General features: G+C 46.7%; 1 protein-coding gene across 2 annotated transcripts in view; it reads left to right on the plus strand.

Annotated features, from left to right (window-relative positions):
• The window catches only part of BNIP3 (BCL2 interacting protein 3), a 54,369-nt gene that overhangs the window by 18,713 nt on the left and 18,592 nt on the right, over positions 1 to 17,064 (plus strand). Inside the window, exons 2-3 of one of the 2 annotated variants that reach the window (XM_044299151.1) lie at positions 2,139 to 2,319; positions 3,225 to 3,309. In XM_044299151.1, the coding sequence (XP_044155086.1) occupies positions 2,139 to 2,319; positions 3,225 to 3,309 (266 nt within the window). The remainder of the gene's footprint in view (positions 1 to 2,138; positions 2,320 to 3,224; positions 3,310 to 17,064) is intronic. The other variant, XM_044299152.1, reaches the window with a different exon arrangement.

Consider the following 17,064-nt stretch of genomic DNA (forward strand, 5'->3'; position numbering starts at 1 on the left):
TGGGCCCAGCTTTATGTTAAAATGGCCTTTGTACGCGCCATTATATATAGCGGTGTATTTATTTATTTTTATTAACAGAATATGAAACATCCCATTCCTCTGGTTTAAACTCAACATAAGATATTGATACATTTGCTACGTTGGTAGTATGACTGTGAACGTGGAGTTGGCACAGGCTGAGCCTCCGCGGCATAAACAAAGCTGGCTGCCAAGTTTTTCTCTGGGCTATTAAAGCGACGCAACCTCCAACAATGGACTAAGCAAAGGCTTCAGTCCCTTTAATGAGCTAATGAGCAGGTTAAAGATTTCCAGGTCTATGACTCACCGTATGGCGGTTGGTTTTCTAGTAACGGCAAAGGACATATTCTATTGCTATTTTTAAGTGAACTTTTGTTCTCTCGCCTCCGGTGTAAGGTGAAAACAAATGGCATGTGACTGGGAATCAGTTGATTTCCACATACTGTACAGTGCGTTTGCATGGAGTGGAAAGATGACTGTGATAACGCAAGATATGTGTGACTCGAAGCATGTTCTCATTGCTCCTGGTAAATATTGTCACTGTTGGGCAGGTTAATAATAAAGCTAGGGATGCTTGTCCTGAGACGTGAACCTGAGTAAACTTTATCTCCCTGTTTATTTGTCTGAGTAGAATTTATAAAAGCAGAAGAAACCGTCTTAGTAATTTACCAGGATGTAGAAGACAAAATGTCAGTATATGCTGAAAATCCATTATGTTTACTGCATTTTCCTAATTGTTGCTTCCAATAGACGTAATCAGAGTCCAGATCCATGTAACAGATCTATATTCTCCCCTCGGAAGGCAGTGGAGTCCTAAAATATAGATCTGAAGGTCGGACTGCATTCTGTACAGATGTTATCTTGCCATTACACTCCACATGGGTCATCTATAGAGACAATATAGATACATAAATGAAACATGCAGTGGTGCCGCCTCCAATGAGGCCAGGTGAGGCGGGAAGACCTAGAGACAAGCTGTTAAAATTTTCGCCTCAGGCAGCAGAAAGGCTAGGTACATCCCTGAAAATGGGTTCTCCTGCCAAGGGACTGACAACCTCAATGGTGGTAGCCTGTGGGCAGGTAAAAAAATATAAAACTCCCGCGTCTGTGTCCTGCCGTACACATGCCACTGCCTCGTTCCGGGCCACTTCATGTGTCTGCCAGACACTTCCGGGTCTGCAATTCCATTCCCGAAAACAATAGAACATGTCCTATTCTTGTCCGCAATTGCGGACAAGAATAGGCATATTCTTTTAGTGTTGGCGATGTGCGGTCCGCAAAATGCGGAACGCACATTGCCGGTGTCCGTGTTTTGCGGATCCGCAAAACACGCTACGGACACGTGAATGGACCCTTAGACTACATTTATTTCTATCCATATTAAATATTTTGCTGGTTGTGTGCTCCTGCCACAAAGGCTTTTAAATAGCACATTTTATATCATTTTAGCCATTTTTTCAAGATCTCGGTCCTGATCCTGTGATGGATACACAGCTCGCTACAGTCTCTTGTAACGAGTCTTGCACCTGTGTAAAGGAGGAAAATCGTCTCTCTAGTGCCACCTATAGGTTGCTAGCCTCCAAGCTGCAACTAGGCCATGTGACCGATGTACGATGACGTCACTTGGCCTAGGAAGAGACCGTGATGCTCACAGAGCGACCGCCTCTTCTTACAGCAGATTGGCGGAGGTCCTGGGTGTTGGACCCCTCTGATCTGAGGATAAGTCATCAATATAAATTTCCAGATAACCCCTTGAAAACGTGGCTAGAGATATCTGTCTAACAAGAGATGCCCATCTATAGACAGATGTTCCGGGGTTGTTGCTCCTGATCAGTACAGAGCAGGGTGCTGGTTGGCTGTTGGAAACGCCTTTGTTGTAGCTGCTGGGGGCTACTGGTTCTCCAGCTGGTATACAGAGTATTATGAGCAATACTTCTTAACCAACAAAATTGAATTTGCATACTTTTTCCTAAAGTGCATTGCCATTAGACACCCTACACAAGCTAGATCTCCACAAGAGAACCAACACCCCTGACAACTGTAAGGCAAGAATGAATCTATGGTTTTCCTCAAGTGTGACTCTTGTAATAACTCTCCTCGTGCTCTTGTGTTCTGACCAGCAGGTTCCTGGGTAGAGCTACATTTCAGCAATAATGGAAATGGTGGCGTGGGGACAGTCGGAGCACAAGAACAGGTGCCAGCCTCCATCTCCATTCACAATGGGGATATGGAAAAGATACTGTTGGATGCCCAACATGAGTCTGGAAGGAGCAGCTCCAGGGAGAGTTCTCACTGTGATAGGTATGGTAGTACTACATAGATACTCAAAGGTCTAAGATATAGGACTTATAATATTCCTGGACATTTCAAATGAGACTGTCTCTGACTTAAAATGGAGTTTGTGCCGTAAATGTCTGGTAGATGCAGAATCTCTATAACTCACACCTATGTTGAGGATGGTGGTCTCCTGAACCCTGACCCAAAATCTGCTGTGCCCTAGTGAGGTAGGAATGGAGAGTTGGACAGGCAGCATGGCTCTTCGTTCTGTGAGTGTTATGACTACAGCCAAACAGACAAAGCCATCATGGGAGCACCTTCTAGACATAGCGATGAGTCCTGGAGATGGGACCTACATCTGTTAGACATTCATGGCACACCTGGTGGATGAGATGAGAATACCCCTTTCATGGTCCTATGTAGTTCTTGAATGGTAGGTTTCAAATAATTTGATTAAGCTCCATTGGTCTCGAACCATATCATAAAGCGATCGGTTGTCCACCTTGGTCCACACTTGTGCAGCGGCTGCTTCTACTGAGAAGCAGTTGAGCCCCAGCCAAAATCAACAGCCAAGTAGCTGCTTAGCAAAGAAATGCTGAGGGGCAAGGGAAACATTGTGTGGCTACCATAGAAATCGAAGGGTTCCCAATCTTTCTAGTCAGGGACCCTCCAACTATTAGAAAATGGCTGTTTAAAATGTACAAACCCTGTAATTGTATTCCATGGTGGACCCAGAGTCGTAGAAAATTTGGATATTCCAGGTCACACTATTTGAAATTATTCAAGTGACTTAGGGTTATTATGTCAAATTGCTGAAGAGTCAAAGTGCTACACTGCATATCTAGCGTTATTCTGTGACCAATTATAAGAGTTTATAAAGGATTTCTCATATTGTTCTAATGTGTTGGATTCTTTCTTGACTTTTTAAGCCCACCACGATCTCAGACCCCTCAGAGCATTCAAAGACTGAGCGACACCGACACCCATGGGAGTAAAGAGAAGAGCAGTTCTCAGGTAAATTAACGGTGAAATTGTGTAATTCTAAATATCATGCTACAGTGCTAATATGTGTATATACACAAGCAAATGTTATCAGTTTAATGACCCGGAAAAACTTTCACTACCATAAAGAGCACAAACAGACTGTGATTCAAAATGCACAATATAAGTCTGTAATGTACAGTTAATTATTTTTACAGGGTTGCATTAGTAAGACATGGCTGCATACTTCCAGAAACAGCGCCCCTCTCGTTGCCTGTGTCTGGTATTGAAACTCTGCCCAGTTCACTTAAAGTGGACCTGTCACCTCTTCCATGTCTGTTATAGTAAATGACTATTTTCTCCATAATAGAATAATTCGGAAGCATTTTCTCTTCTTCCATTCCTTTGTCACCCCTGCAGTACCCCAGAACAGGGTCAATGCAAATTTATGTAAATGGTTTTATTGTTATGTTCCAAAGTGAAATATTCTGATTTGCTGTATTTGCATACCTTATAGAACTGTATGGAAAAGCATGGGTTAACACATTGGCTCATCCTCTTAGGTTGCCAGGAGGTGGACCTGGGTCCGCCCCCTGGTTAGTGTTTCAGTGAGAGTTTAGTTCTGCCTGAGGAACAGGGAGGATCTACACATGCAAGCTCCTCAGATAAGTGCTTCAGAGAGAAAAATAAACCAGAAGGTGCTGAATCTACAGTGCCACAAATTGGAGTCAGTCAGCAAGGTATTGTGCATGTTTATGGCAGTGAGGGCCCTTACTGCTGTGAGAGGGGATCTTTCTAGCGCATTCTTCCACACTTTGACACGGTTTGGCCAGCCATACCTTAAATCCGTACCCCTCAGTCTGGGAATTACAGAAACATCTACAAGGAACCTCATTGCATGCCTAAGGTTCTGCTGAGATAAAAGGAGCACCCTCCACACACGGGTCATTTCGCAGAACTGACTTTGTAGTGTCCCACTACGTAAAGGTGGGCACTACTAAGGGTCATGTTGCCCCCACCTCCTGTGGGAGATTGGTATTTTGTATTGCATTATAATGTATATTGTCATGTTATATCCTGTGTACCAGGCCTGTTAGGGGGTGTAGTTTCTCCTCCCAAGCTGTAGAGGGAGCTAGGGAACCCCCTAGTATATATAGTTAGGCCCAGACAGGAAAGAGTCAGTCCAGTCTAGTCCAGGAGGCTAAGTAGTTCAGTCTAGCCTGCCTGAAGCCCTGAGCAAGTGAAGCTCAGAAGTTAGTCCAGGAGAAGAAGTTTCCTCCTGAAGTTATCCTGCATCTTGCAAAGTACAGAGCAGTGCTAAACCTTAACCAGCCAAGTAGAAAGCTGAAGGGCAGAAGGTTATTAACAGCAAGTGGATTTATACCAGAGGAAGGTTTCCCTACCCAAGGATAAAGCCAGCTATTAGGCATACGGGCCTTGGAGAAAGCCAGACAGGATTCTGCAGAAAGTACAGCCTGATCTGTGAGTTTATTCCCTCTGAGTTATCTTGTTAGGATTCTACCTGCCATTTATGTGAAGCCTGCCTGTTACCAAAATCTTTCATGTGGAACTGTTTGAAGCCTGTATATAGTTGAACTGTTCAGTAAAGAGGAGTTTTAGTTCACTACCAACGTGTGTACCTCCATTATTCCTCCAACAAATCTGTGTGCCACCGTTACCGGCACTGGCGTCACGAACTATAAGGGATCTTGCCACCGGCACACTAAACCTACAACACCCAGGGCACCTCACCTACCACCCGGCCTGGTCCCTATATCCAGAGAGTGCCCCAGAGGATCTATGTGCCAGCCTCTCCATCACTGCTGTACGCCTGCCCAGGGTATCCTACAAATTGTGAGTACCAAGAGCAACCCTCGGTCTGTTAACTGTCCCCTGTGACCTCACACTCGCTCCCCCTGAGGGACTGGCATACTGCAACTTGGCTTTAGCTACTTCTGATTTTCTGTTTGCAGTCTCAAGTTTTTCCTAGGCTCCCAGGGAATATGTGACCATTCTGTCCTTATGCTAACTATTTTGATGGAGCCCTTGTAAATCACACACATTAATGCGGCACATGACCATTCAGCTGTATACCGATACGTCACCTCTGCAGTTTGTAAACAAGTAGCAGCAGGAGGACTCAACCAGATAATTACGCTGGTAAAAAGGGCGAGTAGAACATGATATTTTTATTTTAGGCTTATTTTAGGCTTTTGGAGGGCTTGTCTGAGATTTTTAATTATCTCGGACAACCCCTTTAAGCCTTGAATGCTGGAGATATTTGACTGGGCTTATAATGGGGTGTCCTTCCTGACTCCATGAGAGAGGCTCTTATTCTTGTTTTATTGAAACCAGGGAAGGAAACTCTGACCCGCACACCTATCGCCCTATCTCACTTCCTAATTCGGACGTTAAAGGGCTTCTGTCACCCCACTAAATCGTTTTTTTTTTTTGTTTACTTATAATCCCTATACTGCGATTTATGGCTACATAATCTAATTAATCATTTTGGTCCAGTAGAGTGTGTTAAAAACGTACTTTTAAAATATGCAAATTACCTTGCTACCAGCAAGTAGGGCGGCTACTTGGTGGTAGCAGCCGCATCCTCCGATCCTAAAGACGCCCCCTCCGCATGTTGATTAACAGGGCCAGGGAACAGGATCGTCCTCTGCTGTCCCTGTTTGCATTCAAAATATCGCGCCTGCGCCGTAACGGTATTCAGTCGCTCCATCCTCAATGCGCCTGAGCCGATGACGTCACATCTACACCCGGCGCAGGCGCATTGAGGATGGAGCGGCCGAGCGAGCGGTCGCCTCTCAGTGCGCCTGCGCCGATTGAAGACAGGTACGGCGCAGGCGCAAGATTTTGAATGCAAACAGGGCCAGCAGAGGACGATCCCGTTCCCTGGCCCTGTCAATCAACATGAGGAGGGGGCGTCTTTAGGATCGGAGGATGCGGCTGCTACCAACAAGTAGCCGCCCTACTTGCTGGTAGAAAGGTAATTTGCATATTTTAAAAGCACGTTTTTAACACAATCTACTGGACCAAAATGATTAATTAGCTTATGTAGGCATAAATCGCAGTATAGGGATTATAAGTAAACAAAAAAAAAAAAAACGGTTTAGTGGGGTGACAGAAGCCCTAGGAACTCGCCGTGCCCCTCACGGAATACCTTGGGGTGTCTTCTTTCCAAAATGGGGTCACTTGTGGCGTAGTTATACTGCCCTGGCAATTTAGGGGCCCAAATGTGTAAGAAGTACTTTGCAATCAAAATCTGTAAAAAATGGCCTGTGAAATCCAAAAGGTGCACTTTGGAATGTGTGCCCCTTTGCCCACCTTGGCAGCAAAAAAGTGTGACACATCTGGTATCGCCGTACTCAGGAGAAGTTGGGGAATGTGTTTTGGGGTGTCATTTCACATATAACCATGCTGGGTGAGAGAAATATCTCGGCAAAAGACAACTTTTCCCATTTTTTTATACAAAGTTGGCATTTGACCAAGATATTTTTCTCACCCAGCATGGGTATATGTAAAATGACACCCCAAAACACATTGCCCAACTTCTCCTGAGTACGGCGATACCAGATGTGTGACACTTTTTTGCAGCCTAGATGCGCAAAGGTGCCCAAATTCCTTTTAGGAGGGCATTTTTAGACATTTGGATCCCAGACTTCTTCTCACACTTTCGGGCCCCTAAAAAGCCAGGGCAGTATAAATACCCCACATGTGACCCCATTTTGGAAAGAAGACACCCCAAGGTATTCCGTGAGGGGCATGGCGAGTTCATAGAATTTTTTTTTTTTTTGCATAAGTTAGCGGATATTGATTTTTTTGGTTTTTTTCTCACAAAGTCTCACTTTCCGCTAACTTAGGACAAAAATTTCAATTTTTCATGGACTCAATATGCCCCTCACGGAATACCTTGGGGTGTCTTCTTTCCGAAATGGGGTCACATGTGGGGTATTTATACTGCCCTGGCTTTTTAGGGGCCCTAAAGCGTGAGAAGAAGTCTGGAATATAAATGTCTAAAAATGTTTACGCATTTGGATTCCGTGAGGGGTATGGCGAGTTCATGTGAGATTTTATTTTTTGACACAAGTTAGTGGAATATGAGACTTAGTAAGAAAAAAACAAAAACAAACAAAAAATTTCCGCTAACTTGGGCCAAAAAAAATTCTGAATGGAGCCTTACAGGGGGGGTGATCAATGACAGGGGGGTGATCAATGACAGGGGGGTGATCACCCATATAGACTCCCGGATCACCCCCCTGTCATTGATCACCCCCCTGTAAGGCTCCATTCAGACGTCCGTATGATTTTTACGGATCCATGGATCCATGGATCGGATCCGCAAAACACATGCGGATGTCTGAATGGAGCCTTACAGGGGGGTTATCAATGACAGGGGGTGATCAGGGTGATCACCCCCCTGTCACTGATCACCCCCCCTGTAAGGCTCCATTCAGACGTCCGTATGATTTTTACGGATCCATGGATACATGGATCGGATCCGCAAAACACGTGCGGGCGTCTGAATGGAGCCTTACAGGGGGGTTATCAATGACAGGGGGTGATCAGGGTGATCACCCCCCTGTCACTGATCACCCCCCCTGTAAGGCTCCATTCAGACGTCCGTATGATTTTTACGGATCCATGGATACATGGATCGGATCCGCAAAACACATGCGGACGTCTGAATGGAGCCTTACAGGGGGGTTATCAATGACAGGGGGTGATCAGGATGATCACCCCCCTGTCACTGATCACCCCCCCTGTAAGGCTCCATTCAGACGTCCGTATGATTTTTACGGATCCATGGATACATGGATCGGATCCGCAAAACACATGCGGACGTCTGAATGGAGCCTTACAGGGGGGTGATCAATGACAGGGGGTGATCAGGATGATCACCCCCCTGTCACTGATCACCCCCCCTGTAAGGCTCCATTCAGACGTCCGTATGATTTTTACGGATCCATGGATACATGGATCGGATCCGCAAAACACATGCGGACGTCTGAATGGAGCCTTACAGGGGGGTTATCAATGACAGGGGGTGATCAGGATGATCACCCCCCTGTCACTGATCACCCCCCCTGTAAGGCTCCATTCAGACGTCCGTATGATTTTTGCGGATCCATGGATACATGGATCGGATCCGCAAAACACATGCGGACGTCTGAATGGAGCCTTACAGGGGGGTGATCAATGACAGGGGGGTGATCACGGAGTGTATATGGGTGATCACCCGCCTGTCATTGATCACCCCCCTGTAAGGCTCCATTCAGACGTCCGCATGTGTTTTGCGGATCCGATCCATGTATCCATGGATCCGTAAAAATCATGCGGACGTCTGAATGGAGCCTTACAGGGGGGTGATCAATGACAGGGGGTGATCAGGGAGTGTATATGGGTGATCACCCGCCTGTCATTGATCACCCCCCTGTAAGGCTCCATTCAGACGTCCGCATGTGTTTTGCGGATCCGATCCATGTATCCATGGATCCGTAAAAATCATACGGATGTCTGAATGGAGCCTTACAGGGGGGTGATCAATGACAGGGGGGTGATCAATGACAGGGGGTGATCAGGGAGTGTATATGGGTGATCACCCGCCTGTCATTGATCACCCCCCTGTAAGGCTCCATTCAGACGTCCGCATGTGTTTTGCGGATCCGATCCATGTATCCATGGATCCGTAAAAATCATACGGACGTCTGAACGGAGCCTGACAGGGGGGTGATCAATGACAGGGGGGTGATCAATGACAGGGGGGTGATCAGGGAGTTTATATGGGGTGATCATGGGTGATCAGGGGTTCATAAAGGGTTAATAAGTGACAGGGGGGGGGGTGTAGTGTAGTGTAGTGTGCGACTTTACTGACCTACCTGTGTCCTCTGGTGGTCGATCCTAACAAAAGGGACCACCAGAGGACCAGGTAGCAGGTATATTAGACGCTGTTATCAAAACAGCGTCTAATATACCTGTTAGGGGTTAAAAAAATCTGATCTCCAGCATGCCAGCGAACGATCGCCGCTGGCAGGCTGGAGATCCACTCGCTTACCTTCCGTTCCTGTGAGCGCGCGCGCCTGTGTGCGCGCGTTCACAGGAAATCTCGCGTCTCGCGAGATGACGCATATATATGCGTGACTGTGCGCAGGGCTGCCGCCTCCGGACCGCACATCTGCGTTAGGCGGTCCGGAGGCGGTTAAAACCTTAGCCAAATAGTTAGCCAGCAGACAAAAAACACTGTTATCTCATCTCTTAGGCTACTTTCACACTAGCGTTTTTTGCAGATCCGTCATAGATCTGCAAAAACATTTCTGCTACAATAATACAACCGCATGCATCCGTCATGAATGGATCCGGTTGTATCATGTCTTATAAAGCCATGACAAATCCGTTATGAACTCCACTGAAAGTCAATGGGGGTCGGATCCGTTTTCTATTGTGTCAGAGAAAACAGATCCGTCCCCATTGACTTACATTGTGAGTCATGGCAGATCCGTCTTGCTCCGCACCACATCGCGGACAGAAAAACGCTGCTTGCAGCGTTATTCTGTCCGCAATTGGAGCGCAACCAAACGGAACAGAATGCATTTTGGAGCCTTCCCTTTCATTCAGTTCAGTTATGTCCACATTGACAATGAATGGGGGACAAAACTGAAGCGTTTTCCCCCGTTATTGAGATCCTCTGACGGATCTCTATAGCGGAAAGGGAAAACGCTAGTGTGAAAGTAGCCTTATACACCCTGACCAAACTGGCTTTATGCCAGATAAGGCTACTTTTACACTAGCGTTTTCCCTTTCCGCTATTGAGATCAGTCATAGGATCTACGAGATCTACTGTACGAGTCTTCTCTCGTGGGGTCTGAACAAATTTGGATGTATCTATGCCCTTTCCCTTGGAAGGGGGAACATGGCAGGGAAGCCCACTCTTTCTCAGGGTAACAGATGACCTGGCCTAAATCTGCTTTGTTCCCTTTAATCTCAAACTGTTCTCCCACTCAATCTCTGCCAGTGCTTTTGCAGTTGTACTTGGCTTTGCTAGTTTCCCAGGATGTTGGTTGTTATGCGGCTCTTAACTGGGATCCTTTGTTGGCTCTCACAAGGAGATAACCTTAGATAAGTGTTGGCAGCACTTGCTGTTGTCGCTAATAGGGCGGATTAACACAGTCAAAATTAATTATTTCATGTTCGCCTTTCTTAATTTCAAAAAAGATGTTTAGGCTATTGGAAAGTGTACTATGGTTAAAACATCTGGTAGGCACGGCAGCCGCTAATATGTACTGTGTACTTCTACTTTTTGGCCTCTCCATTGGTCTATGCCTGTTGGTGCATATTGATTTAAGCAACTAGTGGGGGCTGTGGTGGGCTCCTATTTAGTGGTTACTATTTCTTATATCGGTCTAGATCCCCCTCTTATATCCTGTAACTTGTCAGAACTGCCACTGAGGCATGGAGGAATGATCATAACCTAATGGTTGGGGCGCCTAGTCAGATTTACTCTCCCAGATCACTGGTGTAACACTCATCTTCCTCATTTGCAATCTTTACAGGGTGTGACTCTAGGGGTAGATAGGGTGTTAAATTTTTGGCTCACCTGCTCATTGATGGTTCATTATTCCTTACTTTGAAGAGATAGAGTATGGAGTTGCACGGACTGCATTCTTTCATTATCTTCAGTAGTGGCATACTTTTAAGGCCATGTTTGGCACACCTCTGGTTGGCTTCTCCAAGGGTGAGAACCTATTGGGTTTCCTCATTTACATCAGGCATACTCACCCCTACAGACTACCAGTGTAAACCCCTTTGATAAGGCTCATGCTAAGTTTTATGGTTAGGCCTGATCCATATGTCTGTGCACAAACCAGGAAACATGGCCTGTGTATTGGCCACATCTCCATGATCGACCAGGGCCGTCTTTAATATTGATTGGACCCTGGGCAAAAATTTACTTGGGCCCCCTGGATCCAGCCTTCCCACACCCTTGCATGCAATCACGCCTTCCACCACAACACACACACAAAAAATCCACACACCTGGTAGAGTACAGTGAATGACTGTAAATACTTCCAGTTCTGAAGACTCCAGCGGCTCAGGATCAGTGTTCTGGGCAGCTGGGCTCAGGCTGGAAGTGGGCACCGCTCTGCAGGAAGGAGACCATGGCTCGGCTCACCCTAGTGTTACAGTGCACCCCAGCACCCCAGCACCCCACAGTATGCAGTATAGCACCCTATAGTATACAGCACCACACAGTATGCAGTATAGCCCCCCACACTATACAGTATTCCACAGTATATAGTAGAGCAGTATAGCAGCCCACAGTATACAGCACCCCACAGTATACAACACCTCACTGTATACAACACCTCACTGTATACAGCACCCCAAACTATACACGATACAGCCCCCCACACTATACAGTACAGCAGTATAGCACTCCACACTATACCGCACCCACAGTATACAGACCCCCACAGTATACAGTACAGCAGTATAGCACTCCACAATATACAGCCCCCCACACTATACAGGCCCCCCCACACTATACAGGCCCCCCCCCCCACACTATACAGGCCCCCCAAGTATACAGGCCCCCACAGTATACAGGCCCCCACAGTATACAGCCCCCCACACAGTATACAGGCCCCCACACAGTATACAGCCCCCCACAGTATACAGGCCCCCACACAGTATACAGACCCCCCACACTATACAGGCCCTCCCAAGTATACAGGCCCCCACAGTATACAGCCCCTCACACAGTATACAGGCCCCCCACACAGTATACAGCCCCCCACAGTATACAGGCCCCCACACAGTATACAGGCCCCCCCCCACACTATACAGGCCCCCCAAGTATACAGGCCCCCACAGTATACAGGCCCCCACAGTATACAGCCCCCACACAGTATACAGGCCCCCACACAGTATACAGCCCCCCACAGTATACAGGCCCCCACACAGTATACAGACCCCCCACACTATACAGGCCCTCCCAAGTATACAGGCCCCCACAGTATACAGCCCCTCACACAGTATACAGGCCCCCACACAGTATACAGCCCCCCACAGTATACAGGCCCCCCACAGTATACAGGCCCCCACACAGTATACAGACCCCCTCACACTATACAGGCCCCCACAGTATACAGCCCCTCACACAGTATACAGGCCCCCACACAGTATACAGCCCCCCACACTATACAGGCCCCCCCCCACTATACAGGCCCCCCCCCCACACTATACAAGCCCCCCACAGTATACAGGCCCCCCCCCCACAGTATACAGGCCCCCCCCACAGTATATAGGCCCCCCACACAGTATACAGCCCCCCACACAGTATACAGACCCCCACACAGTATAAGCCCCCCCCGCAGTATACAGCTCCCCACACAGTATAGAGCCCACCACACAGTATACAGCCCACCACACAGTATACAGCCCCCACAGAATACAGGCCCCCCACAGTATACAGCCCATCGCACAGTATACAGTCCCACACAATATACAGTCCCCCACAGTATACAGGCCCCCACACAATATACAGCACCCCACTATACAGTAGTTTACAGTATATTAACATAACAGCCCCTCTCACCTTTTTCTGATGTAATCTTCACACAAAAAAGCTCCACAGTTAACTTCTGCAACACTCCTGCTAGGACCTGTGATGACCTCATAGCCATGTGACCAGTAATTGCTAGGTTACTGGTCACATGGTGATGATGTCATCTAAGGTCCTAGATCACAACGTTAAAGTACACAGACAGCTTAAAATCCGGGGCAGTAGCTAGCAGGGCTCAAGAGCAGCTGCCTTGGGCCCCCCAGTAGCAACTGGGCCCGGGGCAGCTGCCCCTTTTGCCCCTTGGTAAAGACGGCCCTGGTTAGATTTCTCAATTTTTCCATCAACCTCCTCATCCTGGTGTCTCCACAGTGTCATCCTGCTGCCACCCCCAATACTGTGCCCGTTGTGCTCCCCAATGCCCCAGGAACTATACTGCTGAAAAAATAGTAACCCTGATAGATATAATTGGGGTAATTTATCAAACTGGTGTAAAGTAGAACTGGATTTCCAAAAGAGCTGTCAAATATGAAAGGTGGAATCTGATTGGCTGCTATGGGCAACTAAGCCAGTTCTGCATTACACCAGTTTGATAAATTACCCCAAATGTTCTTATAGTGTCTACAGCAGTTATAATGTCCCCTAGAGTGCCCGAGTAATAATAACACCCTCTATTGTGCTCCAGGCAATAATCCCTGTATAGTGTCCCCAGAAATAATAGAATTGCCCCCTACAGTGCCTCCCCAATAGCAACACCCCCATATAGTATTTTCCACCACACTGCCCCCACATAGTAATCCCCCCATAGTAATTTGCCCCCACACAGTAATTTGCCCCAAACGGCCCCCATATAGTAGTTTGCCTCCACACAGTAATTTCCCCAAAACTGCCCCCATATAGTAGTTTTCCCCCACACAGTAATTTGCCCCACACTGCCCCCACATAGTAATTTCCACCACACTGCCCCCACATAGTAATTTGCCCCACATAGCAATTTCCCCACACTGCCCCCACACAATCGTTTTCCCCCACATAGTAATTTGCCCCCACATAGCAGTTTTCCCACATAGAAATTACCCCACACTGTCCCCACATAGAAATTACCCCACACTGTCCCCACATAGAAATTACCCCACACTGTCCCCACATAGAAATTACCCCACACTGTCCCCACATAGAAATTACCCCACTGTCCCTACATGACAATTTACCCTACACTGCCCCCACACAATAGTTTCCCCCACACTGCCCCCACATAGTAATTTGCCCCCACACTGTCCCATATAGTAATTTGTCCCCACATAGCAATTTCCCCACACTGTCCCCACATAGCAATTACCCCCACACAATAGTTTTCCCCCACACTGCCCCATATAGAAATTTGCCCCCACATAGTAGTCCCTCCCATAATAATTTGCCCCCACACTGCCCCCACATAGCAATTTGCCCCCACACTGCCCCATCTAGTAATTTGCCCCCACATAGTCCCTCTCATAATAATTTGCCCCCACATAGTAATTTGTCCTCACATAGTATTCCCTCTCATAATAATTTGCCCCCACACAATAGTTTTCCACACACTGCCCCTACACAATAGTTTTCCCCACACTGCCCCCACATAGTAATTTGCCCCCACATAGTAATTTGCCCCCACATAGTAATTTGCCCCCACATAGCAATTACCCCACACTGTCCCCACATAGCAATTACCCCACACTGTCCCCACATAGCAATTACCCCACACTGTCCCCACATAGCAATTACCCCACACTGTCCCCACATAGCAATTACCCCACACTGTCCCCACATAGCAATTACCCCACACTGTCCCCACATAGCAATTACCCCACACTGTCCCCACATTGCAATTACCCCACACTGTCCCCACATTGCAATTACCCCACACTGTCCCCACATTGCAATTACCCCACACTGTCCCCACATTGCAATTACCCCACACTGTCCCCACATTGCAATTTGCCCCCACACTGCCCCCACATAGTAATTTGCCCCCACACTGCCCCATATAGTAATTTGTCCCCACATAGCAATTTACCCCACACAATAGTTTCCCCCACACTGCCCCCATATAGAAATTTGCCCCCACATAGTAGTACCTCCCATAATAATTTGCCCCCACACTGCCCCATCTAGTAATTTGCCCCCACATAGTAGTCCCTCTCATAATAATTTACCCCCACATAGTATTCCCACTCATAATAATTTGCCCCCACACTGCCCCCACATATCAATTTGCCCCCACACTGCCCCATCTAGTAATTTGCCCCCACATAGTAGTCCCTCTCATAATAATTTGGCCCCATACAGCCACCACATTCCCCCCCATATAATCCATTTATCTTCCCTAATATGTCCTCCTGTGTGTCCCCCCCCCCCCAATAGACACATGAAATAAAAAAAATAAAAAATGAACAAAAAATGAAAAGATAAATACTCACATATGTCCAGGGCCAGGCGTTTGCTCGCAGGGGAAGGCGGGATGAGTCAGGCGCGTCACAGTGCTGCGTCCCGGCACAGGCGCGCGATGACGTCATCACGCACGCCTGCGCCGGGATTTCACTACCACATAGGCCTCAGGCCTACAAGGCCTACAAGGCCTGAAGCCTATGGCGGTGATCGGCGATGGGACAGGGAGCTATGCGCTCCCGTGCCCCGCCGCAGTATGTGGGCGTTCGGGTCAGCGTTGGGCCCCCCAGCGGTGCTGGGCCCGGGGCTGCCGACCCGAACGTCCCTATTGTAATCCGCCACTGCCCCCAGATGAATTTTAATTATAACATGCCCCATTGGATTAAGACCTGAAGCTCTTAATCTCCTTTATCTTCTTATTTTGATGCTTTTTATTTCGTTGACTCAAACATTATATTAAGTACAAACACAAATGATCTCTAATGGAAAACTACAGGGAGAAATATTAAATGTAAAAGGCAGCGTAGTGCAGGTGCCAGACCTTGAAAGCTTCTCTCTTAGCTTGCTTAGGGCTTGTTCACATTATGTTGGAGGCTCTGGTTTTGGGGCTTCCATCACTGATTCCATCAAAAATACTGGAGAAAAGAGTCCTACATGCAAGAGTTTTTTGTCCGGTAACAGAACAGGATCCAAAATGGAAAATGAACAGACTCCATTGTGGTCAATGAAGTTCGCCTTAGTTATGTGCCGAATATGGCACTTCAGTTACAGTGCCTTGAAAAAGTATTCACACCCCTTGAACTTTTCCACATTTTTTTCCCATTACACCTACAAACTTAAATGCATTTTATTGGGATTTTAAGTGATAGACCAACACAACGTAGCAAGTATGTGTGAAGTGAAAAGAAAATGATACATCGTTTTCATATTTTTTAAATAAAAATCAGAAAAGTGTGGTGTGAATTTGTATTCAGCTCCCCTGAGTTAATACTTTGTACTTGGTGATCATTAAAAAATGTGGAAGTTCAAGGGGTATAAATACTTTTTCCAGGCTATTTTTGTTGCTTTGCTCCTCTAACAGAGCATAAAGACAAAAATATATAAAGGTGGTGTGAACTCACCCTTATTTTAACAAGGCTCCTCGGCGTCTGTACCTGACAACTGACGATTCAGTGTTATCATAGGGACACCGGTCCACATTTTCTAACAATGGTGCATTTTACACCAGTCAATTTGGAGGGAGTAGTTGGCAAGATAGTCTGTGGGTAGTTGGCCCCACCCTACTAACTTACAAACAGGTAACCTCATTAAAACTTATCATTTAATGCAGAATCATTAAAAACAGCCCAAATGTTGCACAGTACAAATGCAAACACTGGTTAGTGTACCTACAGTACAGACCAAAAGTTTGCGCACACCTTCTCATTCAAAGAGTTTTCTTTATTTTCATGACTATGAAAATTGTAGATTCACACTGAAGGCATCAAAACTATGAATTAACACATGTGGAATTATATACATAACAAAAAAGTGTGAAACAACTGAAAATATGTCATATTCTAGGTTCTTCAAAGTAGCCACCTTTTGCTTTGATTACTGCTTTGCACACTCTTGGCATTCTCTTGATGAGCTTCAAGAGGTAGTCACCTGAAATGGTTTTCACTTCACAGGTGGGCCCTGTAAGGTTTAATAAGTGGGATTTCTTGCCTTATAAATGGGGTTGGGACCATCAGTTGCGTTGTGGAGAAGTCAGGTGGATACACAGCTGATAGTCCTACTGCATAGACTGTTAG

The sequence above is a fragment of the Bufo gargarizans genome, chromosome 6 (assembly GCF_014858855.1).
Source record: "Bufo gargarizans isolate SCDJY-AF-19 chromosome 6, ASM1485885v1, whole genome shotgun sequence".
Taxonomy (NCBI): domain Eukaryota; kingdom Metazoa; phylum Chordata; class Amphibia; order Anura; family Bufonidae; genus Bufo; species Bufo gargarizans.